At 37.7% G+C, this 16,244-nt stretch overlaps 2 protein-coding genes across 2 annotated transcripts; one reads left to right on the top strand and one right to left on the bottom strand. All coding sequences in view use genetic code 11, as the record gives it.

Moving 5' to 3' along the window:
- Nucleotides 1–10,811: 10,811 nt before the first annotated feature.
- On the bottom strand, nt 10,812–12,690 carry EGR_09998 (Ectonucleotide pyrophosphatase/phosphodiesterase family member; the record flags this gene model as incomplete). The annotated part of the gene is made up of 3 exons (XM_024499247.1): nt 10,812–11,167; nt 11,390–11,569; nt 11,829–12,690. 3 exons carry the CDS (start codon nt 12,688–12,690, stop codon nt 10,812–10,814), a joined length of 1,398 nt encoding a protein of 465 aa, XP_024346334.1.
- Nucleotides 12,691–14,559: 1,869 nt separating this feature from the next.
- EGR_09999 (hypothetical protein) lies at nt 14,560–15,907 on the top strand (the record flags this gene model as incomplete). The annotated part of the gene is made up of 2 exons (XM_024499248.1): nt 14,560–14,721; nt 15,824–15,907. The coding sequence occupies 2 exons, from the start codon at nt 14,560–14,562 to the stop codon at nt 15,905–15,907; spliced, it is 246 nt and encodes an 81-aa protein (XP_024346335.1).
- Nucleotides 15,908–16,244: the final 337 nt, after the last annotated feature.

Genomic DNA, 16,244 nt, shown 5'->3' on the forward strand with positions numbered 1-16,244 from the left:
TATATATATATATATATATATATATGTAAAATTGGATCTCGAATCATGGCCGTTGCATTGACATTAGGTAAAAGCAATGCTTTGAAAAGATGTATATGCTTTTAAACAGTGCAAATTCCTTATTTTACCTAATCAGGATGGTAATTATATCCTCTTAAGTAGTTAAGGAAAACTTTTCCAATTTGCATTACTCAAGACCTTCTTAATTCAGCCATATTTGTCTAATCTGTATTATTAGTAAACTGAGCAAGTAATGGCTAGTATAGGCTGGGAAAATAAACACCTACTAGTTCAGGTAAGTAAACCGCAAATTAAACGAACAGTGCTAGTGATCAAGAGGAATTATTGGCAGATTTTCCTTGCAATAATTACTTTTTCATGGTGTTGTTTTTAAGAAGTAGAATGACCCACTACATGGGACTACATTGCATATCGATGTACCATTACTGCGATTTGGGAAATAAATCAGAGATGATTTGGTTTAGGTCAAAGTATTGTGCAAGAATAGTCTTTGCACACAGAAGAGGCAGGAATCCATAGACTTAAACTTTGTATTATACTACCACGATAGTAGTGCAAATCTGAGTGGACCAAAAATTTAATAAGTCGGCTTACCCCAGTGATCTTGGCACTCATTTCCCATACCAGCTGCGCATATCACTGTCTTTGTGATTAACCGCAGGTAGGAAACAAAGATGTTTCATTGGAAATGTTCAAGGAATGGTCTTTTAATAAAATATGTCTGATCTTTTGCCCTTGTATGATACAGCATTTTCGAATGCGATACATGTCTACTTCTCCTCAGTTCACAAATGCCTCAGCAATATTCCTGTATCACTAAGGTGATAGATAAGCAGGAATATCAAAGCCCAAAGCAGTTTTACAAATAAGATTTATGATTCCAATCACCAAATCACTTTTTCTAAAAGTTGTTCATGAAATCGGTAGAACTACGATGTCATGTCAAAATTCTATAGGAAAGCGCATTTTATTGTTGTATTTTACCCTAACCGTCGAATTCTAATCCTCGGGTCAAACCTGTCGAGTAATCGATGGCAGAACAGATTTGATAGAGGAGTGGTACTATACAGAAGAGTGATCAACGCGTATTGAGGTGTTGACAGTCTCAGGTGAGAGAAGCAAGTATCTGTGAAAGAACCAAGTCAGCTAAGCTGACCATCTTAAGATGCAGAATTTGCCGTCAAAAAAGATGTGTATTGCACATTGTCCAGTAAAGATTATCACGACTGATGCTACCCAATTCTTCAAGAATTTGTAATGTTTGACTTAGTAATCGTATGAAAATCTTGAATAACAGAGTAACATAATCTTGTCCATCAAAAGTGTAGACACTCGAGCCAAGTTGTCTTATGTATTATTTAAATAAAATTAAACATTGATCTTGATTAAATTCAAGGGGCTTTTAATTCATCGGCATATTGTGACGGGTTTTAAAGCGAATAAATTACTGACACTACTTTAATAAAAAACTCTTAAAATTTTTATTTTCATCTCCAGTCGCTATTATTTAAATTCATAAAAATTGCAAGTATTAAGCAAAAGGGATGAAAATGATATATATTATTATTTCAACTTACGACGATTGCACTCAGTAGTACTTCATGTTATTATTCTCAGGTTCATGTGCTAATTGGAGCATATAAGTGGTCATTTGTGCCATTTTCTCAAATCTGAATGTGTAGTTAGTTTTTAAATAATGGGTTGGGAAAACTCTTTAATCTATCATTGAAAATACCAGCAGAATTGCGAAGAGATTTTGACCAATTATGGTTTTACCTACAATTGCTGAGTCAGATGCAGTGAATTCAGACTAACAAAATGTCCCAGTTGTTAAACTTACAAAAGTTTATCAAAAAAATACTTTTAAAGTTCTAAATCAGTTATTTGAATTATGGTTTCATATGTCAATCAGAAGTTACAACACTAGAAGTGGACTTTCATCATGACAATCCTATTACCCAACAAGCGCGAGGTTCAATCAGGTGGGGTTAGATAAAGCAATGTTGCCCGCAGATTTCCATGAAGAATGGGAATGGACAAATGCAAAGCACAGTTACATATCCACCAACTGTAGCAGACGATTGTCTGTGAATGATTCCTTCGGTTACCTCCAGTCAGATGTGACTTATTTCGACCGAACTTGTGCTGAGTGAATTGTTTCGACCTAAAAATGATTGAATATGTGTTTACAGGCTAGTCGCTTGATCTTGGCTTTTATGTGGGTAGCTGTAGCGTAAATTTTAGAGTATTTTTCTTATCCTATTATTTCCAAATGCATCAGGTGGTTGGAAACAAGGTGGCATCGCTTAGCCATACAATTTAATATGAGGACGGGATCATCTAACATTGCTAACAACAACCACACAATGCTACCCCAAGTGTTTTTGAAGAATGTCTAAAAATGGGCGCCTGGCTGGCGAGAGGGGATAATGAACTGGTGCCCCCTAAGGTAATGCGAAGAATTGGCTTTCATATTGTATTCTCAATTCTCTGATGCATTGCACCATCACATTCGATGGTGACATGACCTCCAACAAGATGATTCTCGTGCAACTTCCATTTGAATCTTGATCCAGAAAGGGATGTTACGTTCCATGTGTCTACTTGAAGTTACCCACTAGGCCACACGCTCACCAGCTGTGAGTGATAAGTGACTAGTGAAGGTGTTCGCAACTCCAAAAATTCGACATCATAAAAGATGTATCTACAGCTTAGGAAGTCTAAAAGGTATTGCTGACTTTTCATTCGGTACTTTTAACCTTGAAGTGAGTTGAATGTTCACTGCGTAACGTCTCAGAATGATTGTTTCATGTTCTTAAATACAATAATTTGGAAAGCATGCATGTGGGCTCATTTATTTAAAGTGGAAATGATTTCTTAAGCTTTGGCCAAATAAACAAATCCATCCTCATTTGAGAGAGTTAAATTCAGTTTCATGCCGGAGTTGTTTAATGGTCAGCACTTGTTTCTTCGTCGTTAATTGTTCTAACAATAGATTGGCCATTTTCCTGGAAACATACGACTACTTTAGATGAAGAGATTCAATGTCTACATAAATTGGTGGAGAGCCTGAATCCAGCATATGTAAAAATGTTATGGATAGGAGTTCCCAATCCTCACATTTCAATTACCTTATGTCATTCTGCTCTCTTTATCGTGTGTTGTGTTCATTTCTGTTCTGTTCAGCTTTGCACCTGCATCTTTGACTTCACTTTGCCTTAACTCTTCCTTAAGGCTTTTGGTAAATGAAATAACCTAATTTGGCTGCCTTTCTTTACATTATTCTGTGCCATAATACCCACGGCGGTTAACGGCTTTTGGAACGGGCTCAGTAGTACGTCCACCCGTAGGGCTCCATATTGCATATCATGTAATGTATGATATTAAGCATGATATTTAGGGTGCTGCTCTTTCCATGTTTTGCACAAGCAAGTGATTGCAATGTCCGTTCCTCTTCTCCTCTCCATTTCAGAGGTCAAATATAGTTTAGTGATCCATTAATCTAGTCCACCCAGCAAATGCATCTTTTGAATCCAATTGGGGCCAGTGCTCTCTAAGGAACAGTTTGCAGCCACTGCGTTATCTTGGCGCTAATTTTCCCACAGTTAGTCACCGCTTTTTATGCGTTCTTTCCGCAAAATCAACGGAACAAATACTTTGCGACAGTTACTTGGCCAGAGTTATGATTTTCTTTTTTTTTTCTTTTTTTGTATTTCTTTCAGAAATACAAATATTTTATGAGTGTAATGCATGTGAATAAATAAAAGTATTCCGAAAAAAGTCCCTACAAGCGTTCTTCATATCAAATAGTTAATGGACCGAAACCTTTGCCTATTAACTGCAAATAGACCCGAACTAATGAAGTCATATTGAGATACGAACTTATATGACTGTTTTTAGATAGTGGAATGATTTTGCTAAAATTTCTGCTTTGTTTGAAATATCATCCAAACTCAGGCATCTAATTTAATCTCTGATTTCTAGAAATAGAAGTTGATTTGGTTAATGCGACCATGGATTTTTCAAAAATGCACGACATATTCATGCAAGCGACCTCCTGTTCATATATGTTTCTGATGAGGTAAACCAACTGGTCGGTGAACAAGTCATGTGTGTTCATGTTTCTCGTGCGTCCGAATCCGCTTCGGAAAACATATCCCATTGGTGATTAGCTCTCTTTTCTAGGCGGTGATCATTTTGAATCTCAGCACCTTTAATTTGAATGGTACCCACTTCAAACCGAATTCGTTTTGATAAATATGGAGTGGATGACAGAGCATTCAGTTTCACACTAATACCATTTGTACCATTGAAGCAATTTTACTGCCTACAAACCAGACGACTATTGAACTTGAGAAATCTTAGTTAATTTGCATTGCTTACTAAGACTCCAACCAAGTTTGGATATGAAATACCATTTTCCATAGATGCTACTCAGTAGCTTTTCGTAGATATGCATCAATAAAGAAAAATTTAGTAGCTCCTGTTAATGCTTAAATTGTTGTCAAATGTAGTTCAAAATGATCAAGAATAAATCCAAATGACCTATATTATTTAGCTTTTTAACGACCCCAACTATAAAGCAACTACAAGGTATGAAAATACGAAAGGTTGGGGCGGGGGAATCAATTAATATCCACCATTTGAGAACAAAATTATCAACACCAACATCAAATCAACTTGTGAATTCAAACTAAAGACATTTTAGTATCGAAGTGAAGGCTTCTTCCTCCTTAATAATGAATTGTATAGTAATCACGACACTCAAACAAGTAATCTGTATTATATTAAGTGCGGTTTGCATAACGAATTAATAAAGACCCCATATAATTGAATTTGCTTTTCCAAATGAGGTAAATTTTGAGCAGTCTCGTAGGTCAATTTTGGTGCTTCTTTTCTTTATTCAGGTGTCAAAAATGTGTAACTGGTTTTGTAGATGATTTCTATTTCTTGATTACCAATTTACTGAATAAACGTCAAAAGTTAGTTAACGTATTTATTAGATTCTTGAACCAGACTCCAAGGCAAGTAGAAGTGGATAGCTTGTTTTAGTAATTTCTGTAAGATTACATCAAAATTAATTAACTTTATGATAATTACGCCCATTTTTTTTCCTTCGCTGCATTTAAATTTGACTTGACTCATTTTCTATTCCACAAATCACTTGAGGCACTGTTACTAAATTCATTTCGCAAAATTAAGTTCCTTATCTACAAGACCATTGGCAAAAAACAGTCACTACCAAAGGATGATTTGGGTGGTGAGGACTTTAATGGGCTTCGTTGACTTTATCCATTCACTACTTACATTCCTACCATTCCGACAAATGACATGCATTTGTGAATGGCAGTGACAAATTTTTTATGCTCCACGTTTGGCTACGCGGGTAAGTCTCCGCAGATTGTACTTCTACTAGGTGATGTGAAATCCGAATCATGTTGGTTGCCTAAACACAATATTTACTTATTAATATTGTGTCTTCTGCCGTATGACCATAACTTCTTCTGATATCAGGAAAGACTCCGCGTGATACATTTTTCTAACAAAAGTTGTTTTTCATCCCTAATTTAGATTTGCCTTCACGCAAACTTTTTAAATCAAGGGCTTATTTTTATGAGGGATTCGGAAAAGTGGAGGACTCCAATTCAGAAAGAATGGATGGAAGCCATCCCACAGTTATGATGCCGTAGAAATTACCAAAGGTAAAAGTGATTCATTAACGGGTAACTTATCGCCTTCAGGATGTGGTCATTTACCCCTTAAATAGCAAGCAAGGTACTGATAGAAGCATTGTGTTATCTTCCATTATTTTGGTGTTTTAATTGGAATCAGTTAGCGAGTATACATTAAGTGGGATAAATTATTTGGTTTAGTGCTAAGGAAGCCCATAGGCAAGTGGAAGGATTTTTCTCAAGTTCTAAACAAGTCGTTTGACAATGATAATTAATGTAAGCTGCAGGGTGTCTAGACCTCGGCACAGCCCATGCGCGAACTACAGTAAGAGTGTTTAGGAATTGAAAGATTAGACATTATTTTACCACTTAAAATCATTCCACCTCTGGAAACAGCACTGATCCCTGGGCAGTGGGAATTTAACAAACAGTCTCAGCTAACTTGCAGTTATTAGTCAAGTAATGGGAAAGAAAACAAAGTACCTACTCGTCAGTAAGAGAGAATTTGTAGGACCATTCAAAAAGTACAAATCTTAGCAGATATATGGTGGCGAATGAATCTTGACTTCTTAAAATTAAAACGTGAATTCCGTTTTTACAGCAACTTCATTCCCTCCTCCAGATCAAACGAAAATATATGTTTAGGACATTTTTATCAAATTACTTCGTCATTGTGAATTGTTGAGGTCATAGTTGCTTACTTCTCAATAAATTAATATTTTAATTCACTACCTTTTTAAACACAAAATTAAATATTTTTCTTCAGGATCGAAAAGTTGCCTTGTCCCAAAGTTCATGTAGCTTGAATGACAGAAGATAACATTATGCAAAAGTTGGACTATGAATGAAAAAATGAATGAATGAATGCAAAGAGCAAAAAATATAGAAAGTCAGTGGTTACTAGTGCAAGGTCTCTAGTACGAAATTAAAGGATATAGACCGGGTAAAATCATTCGATGCATGTTTTAATCCATACCCTAGTCCCACTATCCTGATTCTGTAGGCCTTCTAATCTATCCTTGTATTAGTTGTGACAGCTACCCGTAGTAACGCATGATGCCTATCAAGCAAACCAACCCAGCCTTCCTTTTGTTTAACGTTAAATTCCATAGCATGCACGTATTTAAACCAGCCGAAGCCTTTAACTTCATCCACTTTATCACCATATTGGATAGTTCCCGACATGGTATTCTGGGAAGCAGATGCCACAGGTAAGGACGCTAACTGAAAAGTATCTAGCAGGATTCATCAGTAGAGTATCATGTTGGGATACCATTTCCTCAGTGCGGCGCAGGCCCAATAAGTTGCGGTGGCCTATTTGGGTGTGATTTCTGATTTTGTCGTCCAACATGGCTTCTCGGCATTTGCCCAAAATCCTACCATTAATATATCAATCATCTTCTGACCAATAACCCCGGCCTATATGACACTGCCTACTTTGGATTTCATTAAAACATCGGACATATATTCTTTGGGGTCGATTTGAGGCTATGACCCGACTGATGCTTTGACCGAGCAAGGCCTGATTCCCACTGGTATCTAGGATGGTGACTAGCGGCCTTACATCGTGACATTCGGAGTCATCCGGTATGTCAGTAGTAACCTCTGCAAGATACTGCCAGCTGTCCCCACTCCTCATGACTTCAGCAGTGCTTGTCCTAATGTCATAAACAGTATATGCAACAAATTATCGCTACTTTAACTCGATTAAATTCTTGCTTTTTTAAAGTCCTAGTGCAGAATTCTTAATTCAAAATGGGTTCCATTGATGTCTTGCAGGGTCGTGTAATCCTCCCAAAAATGATAAGCACTATGCATGAATTATGCCATGCAAATTACAGGTGCTGCGGTTGAAACTGGGTGCCATCTTTGTGACATACCAAATGGTACAAGTGCCACGTAGGCGGTAAGTTATCAGTTTGTCCATTAACTCTGCTAGAACATAATGACGGCTGTTGGAAGTAGCATGGATGCGCAAAATGCCTTCCTTTGGAGACTGGTGTCAGTCCAGCCAAAGCCAACTGCCACCGTAACAAAGCCAACCGTCAATTACTGGTCTCTATTCTCGAGGAAAGCTTAACAATTTACATGTTAACACACTTTCATATAAATGTGTGGATATAATGAATATACTAACGTGTTAACATTCCATCTTAAAAGCAAACTGAAACTTGTAAGCACTGCAACATACTTCCGATTTTGCATAATTGCAAACGGAAAACCAGACACCCCTTCGTAATTATAGAAGAATTTTTTTAAAGATGTGTTACCTAACTAGCCTAGATACTGAGAGCAACAGTTAAATTGAATGCACTTGGATCAACTTAGGCTGCAATTAAACACCCTAAAATATCCTAAATAAACTGTTTTTATGAACCAAGTTCGGACGGTAAGACCATTAAATTTATAAAATTAGACTAAGTTTCCATTAAAGAAAAAATGGGCATTCTGCAACCGTAAAGTATGTTTGAGTTCATCCTGCTGTTTGAATCCATTTATAAAACTTTTTTTCAATAGATGAAAGATCTTTACCTCCACACTAACCAGTAGTGAATGTTATGCTCCGGGATGTTCTATGTGTTGCAGAATGCTTGACACTTCATGCATCCAAGCATGGCATCAATTTATGCCAAGCGACCACCGCTTCACATCTGGCTTGAATTGTCAACTAAGGTTGTTTTCTGGATTGTTTGTATTTCCTCATGAAAAAATTGATGACTACTGACCTAGTAAATTCAAAACATGATGTATTTTTTCCAAAATACATGGAATTGTAGCCAACCATTGGCAATATTTGTGCCCAGAAAAGGTTTTTAAATCTTAGATAAAATCCTCTTTGGTCTATTACTCTGATTTGATTTTCTGCTAGTTTGCTCCCAGAGCCAACTGGGAGCAATGCATAGGAACAAGCTAGTTAATCAAAAAATGGAATTTGTAACCTTAATTAGATTTGTATTTCTTTTTGCCATTTGTCCTTTCCTATGCGAATTTTCCAGACACATTCAAAATGAGCCTTGTGGCTATTTTAAATAGTTTGTGGATTTAGATCTCTTCTACCATAACCGAAAATCCGCCAAAGGTAATAGAAATGAGTTAAAAACTATCCGTTTTAATAAAATTTGGCCAAATTTTTAGTTAAAGAATGTAAGGTGCATAAAAGAATTTGGCTATACTAAAAGTAACCAATCAAAGCGCAGAACATTAATTAACCAAATCAGAGCAAATGTCTACTGCCATTGTCTTTGTTAAGAATAATAATGAAACATCTGAATAGTGTAAGCTTTCTTATTTATAGCGACATAAGTCCATTTTAAGCTAAATTGATCAAGTATTATCGGGAGGTCAAAGTGTGTGCCACTCCCATTAATGCTCAGCAGTAAAACTCGATAGAAAACATCTACTGATTTTGGTTGCAGCAAACAAAACTTCTATCATGAGTTCTAGTAACTTCATAATGTTTTGTTTACTATCGTTGTGCTTCGACTACTTACTCATGCAGGCAGATGTCTCCTCATTTGAGAATTGGGCTACCTTAGCATCTAAATCATTAATTGAAGGCGTACGTCATCATCATCACTGTGCTAGGAACCTTTGTCGTAGGTTTAGTAAAATTACCAATAAGGTGTCGGAAATGGGGAAAGGCTCAATCGTCGTTTATACAGCTAGGATTCAGTCTTTTAAAGAACTTTACTGCCCTGTGTGGTTGCGTTGCCGGATGTGGCTAATGCGTATGATAAATCCCATTTTATAAATGGAATTTATGATAGCATGGGTGGTGCCCAGGATGACTAAGGGATTAGCCTCACCAACTGTCTCATTCTCATCAGAATGAAGGCATCCTGTGTTGGTTTATGCAAATTGTTTCTAAGCATTTTCACATAGCTTGACCTAACCTTAAGGAGTGCAGTGGATTTTTGGAAAGAGTTTATAATGTAAACATAGTAATAGAAAAAATGTACTTTTAAGGAAGTAATTTGCTATCATGGATAGATGTAAAGCAATTGTGAGTACGGGATTGCGCAAATTGAGAGAATCTTGTGAGGACTAACGCGCCTCCAGAAAAACGTCAATGAACCCTGTTGAGGAGAGCTATTTATGCTTGTCATTTTTTATGAAGGCTGCACTGTAGGACTAAATAATTTTTACATCATCTTGTTATGGGCACCCTATCGAAAGCGCGAAACCAGTTATCTTTTTATATAAATATGTAAAGATAGTTTATTGTGTTGAGCCACGAAATATAAATACGAATTTTTTACTGTGACGGAAACTATTTGTTTTAAAACATCTTATTCTTAGAAATTTTTGTGTTAATAAGGAGAAAGACCAAATACCTATTTGATGGCCTACTTGCAATGTTGGCATATTGGAGGCGTCACTGGAAAAGAGAATTAGTCTTAACCTGCCGGCCCACACGGCCTACCATCCAAAGAGGGGACACGCCATCTGCATTGATGGAAACGACTCGGAGCGTAATGGTCTCGCCATCCGGGAGGTCCGCACAACGGCCTTTAAGTGACATTTGCATATTATGGTTATCATTTATGCTCCCTAAATAAACATCTCCCTATCCGCTTCATCAGCAAATGATTTTCAGAAATCAGTTCGACTAAGTGGATTAGGTTGTTCAATTTATATCGACTTGGTTTCTTTGACGGTGCTGGTTATGTTTGGAAAAATGTGGATTTTAAATAAAGAGTTGAAGGATAATTGGATGCAATGCAAATACAAAATTTTTTGGCTTGTTGACAGCTGATATAGAAACAGTTACTAGGGCAATGGTTTAGGAGCTCACGGCCCTGTTTAAAACAGGATCAGAACAATTTGGTACTCATTAGAGTGTCATTTCGATGGCGGAACAGTTTTTAAATTACCTTCCTTGTTTTGCAATCTAAATCTACGGAGTATAATATTAGGGTAGATAATGGACACCAAATAGGCAAATTGATTTCAACATCAGAAGGATTTTGATACCCTCTCCTAGTAAGTGGTATTATCATTTTTTTCTAGTTGCCTATAACTTCTTCAAATTTGAGGATGTTCATTCCCTACATGTCTCAGAATAATGCATCTCTGGTATATTTGCATCCCGATCCACTATTTTAATATATCTCTACATTACATAAATTGTTGCATGTAGCCTATCATAAACAGTGTAAAAGCTATAAAGGCAGTACTCTTAACTATTACATTACTGGAGGAGGCGTCAGTGCTAAGAGAATTCTGGCTGTAGAACATGAATTGATTGATAAACTCTTGCGTAGGTGGCGGTCTAATAAGCCTCGCCACTCTTCGCAGGTCTCCGTCGATTTCGTTGGGCATCTGGAGCTCAAGAATGCCGCATATTAGTGCGTAGATGTCGATCTGTTGAATCTCCTGCACATCATCCAGCTGCCTCACATTCGGCCCGGCTGCTATCAGTAAGGCGTGCATTCGAGTGTCCTGATTGTCATAGCCATGTTCACCCCTGCCATCTAAATATAAAAAACCCCCACTAATTGAAGTAGGGCAATAAATGGTTTCACTTCCGTTTTTCCCTTTTAAACTGCTTAGGTGTCGTAAATGCTAAAACTGCATTAATTATATGGTAACGTGTCAGCGTATTATTAAAGAAGATTTGAAACATTTGTAAGCTGTAAACATCCTAATCGGATATTAAATAATTAAGTTGCTGCTGGGACTCTGTTGCTACTTACAGCGCTGTGATGGCTGATAAAGGATAGCATATTTTGGATCGGCAAGCAGGATCAGCGGCGGGCAACGAGGTGTGCCGGCATAATGATAGCGGTTAGGGACATCCTTTTTGAGGTAAACGGATAGGCCAGTGACATTTGCTTTGACCAACTTGTCATACATTTGCGTCACGGTAGGGCCACCTGAGGTCGCCGGCAAAAGAAAGCAAATTGAAAAAAAAATAATGATATATTAGCTAATCGCAGTTAATCAGTATTTCATTGTGTAAAAACCCTTATGAAACCAATGGTTATACTAAGGGTGGTCTGAGATGAGCAGAGCATTGTAAAACAAAAACGAAAGCCCTTTATATCGAGAATTGTTTCAACAAGCACTATTTATGTTCAAAAGAAATTGAAACGGAGGCACGTAAACCGTTACGCCAATTAGAGACGAGCGTACCTTGCTTTGGCCAAATACCAAAGAAAACCCTCGATGGATTGGCGATATAATCTTTGGGATCAAGAATGTTGTAAAGTGGTACTATATTTTGATCTAGGACTTCAGCCATTCCATGGTCCGATGTTAAAACCACATTGACCGAGTCGCTCATTCTAGGCATTGCATCAATTTTCTCGATTAAATACTTTACCAAGAAGTTCAGCTCCTCCACTTTACTTTTAACCTCCCTTGAATTTGGTCCAAAATGATGTCCGCTGGCATCTGGCTCCTCCATATAAACCATGCACAGGCTTATTTTATCATCTTCCTGCATCCACTCTAGGATTTGATCTATACGTGTTGTGAAATCAATGGAGGCATTGTAGGGAGATTGTGTTCTTGTAGGAAGTTTACTAGCATATGAGGATGCACTTCCGGGCCAGAAAAACACACAGCTTTTGCGGTCCCCGTGGCGCTCATTAGTCATCCAAATGGGCTCGTTATCGTTGTAGTTCCACCACCGAGAATCGCTAGCGTCGAAGGCGTTTCTATAGGAGAATGAAGCATTGTACTCAGGAGAGTAGAAGACATTGGCCATTATCCCGTGATTCTCAGCGTAACGCCCAGTTGCTGTTGAAAAGTGCGTCGGAAAGGTGATTGTGGGCATAATTGGCACAACTCGACCGCGAAATCCGCGCTTATAAAGGGCCTCCAATGCCGAGATATCGAGGCCTTCTGATTTGGCGATGTCTAGATAGTCATGACGAAAGCCGTCAAAGGAAACTAGAATAACCTTGTTCTTATAACAGTAGAGTGATTTAGAGAATAGGCAGAGAAGTATTAAGGCGAACGAAGCAAACCCGCTTGAAGATGTTAGAGCCATAACTAACTAATCGCATCAGTAAATAACCTCATAGTTATACTACTTTAAATGCTATTGGACAACGCTGTGTCCAATCGAATGCCAGTTGGTTACTCCTATTAACTTTATGCAATGACAACAGTGATGACTAGTTCTGCTTGCGTAACCGAACTGCGCAAAGCTCGCCGGGTGATGCGGTAGGACGGCTTCAACACTGCTGGATGGTGATACTTCACATATGCAGACTTGGGAAGACACATTATTTCCCACATAAATTATTTTATTGAAGTTGTATTTAGTGGACATTCAGTGCGACATTGGCTTATGCTCCAAAAAAGAAAGCGTGCTTAGCTGAATTCTACAGATTGTTAAAAAGATTTCCATCGAAAAGGGAGAATTAATCGAAGTGGAAAACAACCTAATGCCCATCGTTGTGATACTATAATGCTGATCACACATTCATCTGGCAATGCATTTCGGTAAATGATTTCTTTACTAATGTAAAGGAAATATAGTTTCAGCTACTGTCCCAGGAATTGCATAACTGTTCATAAAACTGGACTGAACCTTAAATCTAACACGGACAGTTATTGTAGTCATTTTTAAACCATTTCTTGGCTATGAAATTGAACGAGGTGTTTGTCTGAGTCTTCGTTTGGGGGTACAAAGTGGGAGAAGGGATCGCTTTTACCAGTTCGGAAGAATGATTTCTGTGATAGCTAAACTGAGCAATTATGCAATTCACCTTCAGGATTGGGAAACCATTCGAAAAAGCATGGGGCAAAACCTTGGTCACAGCGACAAAGTTTCCACAATTATAATACAAATTCGTCTTGCAGTCATAAATGATCTGTCATAGGCGAGAACAAAGGAACTGGGCATGGAGGGATGCATGATTAAGGTTGAGAGCATGCGGCTGCCATTAAACTTACACTTGTAGCTTAAGGCAAGAATCACTCCAGACAGTGATCTACTGACAACTTTGTTAGTGCACTTGAAGATCATTTGGTGAGTCCTTCACAGTGTTGGCACCTCTTGACCTAGCTTCAAGTGAAATGAGAAGGATAGTGGGTCATAGTGATACCGTATAGTTCACTGTCCGAGCGTCGACTTTCGCTAAGATTATTCGGGTCCTTCAGCACATCCTGTAATAAAGGATACTTTAAAACCTAATTTTATTTTGATGCATTTTGAAACCTGAATTCCTCGGCTCTCGAATGCTTCTGGTTTAGTTACCAGCAAAGTAGGTTCCTTAAATTTGTAGAATTACTTGAGTATAAGAATTTATAAAGGTGCATTCTTTCGAATTACTCATTGCATTTTAAATCACAAAGTATTTGGTCTATGGCACTTGATTTACTTTATTTTTAATTTTATATTAAATATGAGTCAACTCTGTTTAAGCTCAACTGCTTGCTCTTACAAGCAAATCGCTACTATAACAAAAATATCTACTGTAAACGTCTAGGAAGAAGCAGAAGGACAAACTGATTGTCTGAAATCATTTAATATGACTGGAATAAAATATAAATGCTAAAAATCAACGGTCCGTGATCTCGCCAGGGTCCCTGCTAAAGGGAATGGCGTACTGCTTAGATTTTTCGGATAATCCCCCAAAACAGTAGCCCTTAAAGTCGATGTATAGTCCATACCACCTTCTTTATTTGTAAATATTAACATAAATACGACATCTGTGATCAGGTCATGTCTCTTTCTATTCTACTCTTACGTATTAATGGTAAAGTGTAAGTGATTTTAATGCAGCAAATTGTGGCCATCCTGTCGGTACTGGCTGCCTTGTTGTAGGCAAAAAAGCTACAATTTAACATCAGCTTTCTGTCTAAGGAAAGAATGAGCAATGTAATTTGATCTTATGGTAGATTTACTCCCATGAGACCTGATTACACAAGTTACGCTGAATTCCCAAATGACAGTAAGCCCATGTTGTGTTCCATCGTCATAAATTCACTCGACTCCGCTTTGATAGCTGAGATCATTTTCTTTGCTGAAGGTCTCGACGCTTGCAAAGTATGTCCTCTTGTTTTCATTCAGGTTAGATGTCTTAATGCAAAAGATGCTTTTCGAGTGGCGCTTAAATTAATATGCTGCGTCATTGGTGACGAATATTCGTAAATGCTGTGGCAAAGTAGTAACGCTTATGTCAGCAGGGAAAATCCTACAAAGGTTCACCACCATAGTAGTGGAAATTGCATTTTTCTTTGTAAAACAGTGCACACATTGCTGTTATTATCAGACTTAATGGAATAGGTTCATTAAATTTGACTATCTCGGTCTTGAATGGTAGTAAAATATTGACTCCTCTGTGGGGGAAAGTATCTTTACCTCTATTTTTAGATCAGTCCTCCTGATGATACAACTGCAATATGCAATCTACCTTACGTCAAACACTTCCGCATAATTGCTTGAAGTAATTGCTGAAGGCCCACAATTCGGTCGACGTTTAAATGGTAAAACAGCTGCATCAAATCAGATTATTCACTTTCCAACCGACGGAAAATGCATATAGGTAATGAAATCATGCATGAAATAATGTCACACTGCTTATAATTTAAAGGATTCCTTTTGCAGTAGACTACGGTGTGGTTTGACTCTTAAAATCATATAAGTTATCTTTACGCTCACTCAAAATGATTTCAGGCTCTTATTTTCTTTTCATTTTAGTGTAAAGCGTCTGTAAAATTACGACAGTTTGCACTAGCAAAAGTGCATAGTTTGGGTTAAAATATGCTGCCTTAGGCACTAGATGCACGGCCTGTTGGGTCTAACCACAGATGTTGCTGCGCTTAAAGCGAAATACTTGATACCAGCCTCGCCAGCCACGGCCTAATGCGCCGGTATGTTTTAGAACGACGAAATCGATCACGGCTGGTTGCCCTACGTCAACTCCTGTCTGACCAAGAAGGAATTGAAACTTCTAATGGCCAAGCTAATTAATCTCTACAAAAGAGATCTCCTTCAAATACTCACCGTCACTATGCGTGACTGCAACATGCTCATCTCCTTACAGAGACCAATTTAGCCATTTTTCTCTGTCGCCTGTTGGATATCATTTCAGGTGTCGGTAGTGAGGCGGGTTTAATGATAATCCAAATCCCGTGGTTGACTATTATTCCCATTTTACTTATTTATTAAGCTATTTAAGAAATGGTGTTATATTTTCTTCGACATGCAGAGATCACAGATCAAATATAATATTACCAAAGTGCTAAATGCATAGGGGTTAGACATTGCTAAATGGTACCTGCGAGATGTGTAACATTTTATGTAGAAGTTTATACTGCTGGAAAAGGAACATGTAGTAAAATAAATGGGAAAATATTAAAGACGAACTCCTTCAACATTTGGGAATGATGATAAGAAGGCCAATGACAGGTCGGCATTAGAAGTACATTATTGTGCGATTGGCCATGCTCTAAATGCTTGATAAAACCGCTTTAGGGTAATTTTTGAAAATAGATTACTAGCGCTGCAGCCAGTTTCACCTAATTTTATTTGCCAAAGGTATGTATATATGTGTGTATGCATATTTTGAGCTATTTAAGTAATGAAGCAGG

Source organism: Echinococcus granulosus (assembly GCF_000524195.1).
Source record: "Echinococcus granulosus chromosome Unknown EG_S00182, whole genome shotgun sequence".
NCBI classification, from domain to species: Eukaryota; Metazoa; Platyhelminthes; class Cestoda; order Cyclophyllidea; family Taeniidae; genus Echinococcus; species Echinococcus granulosus.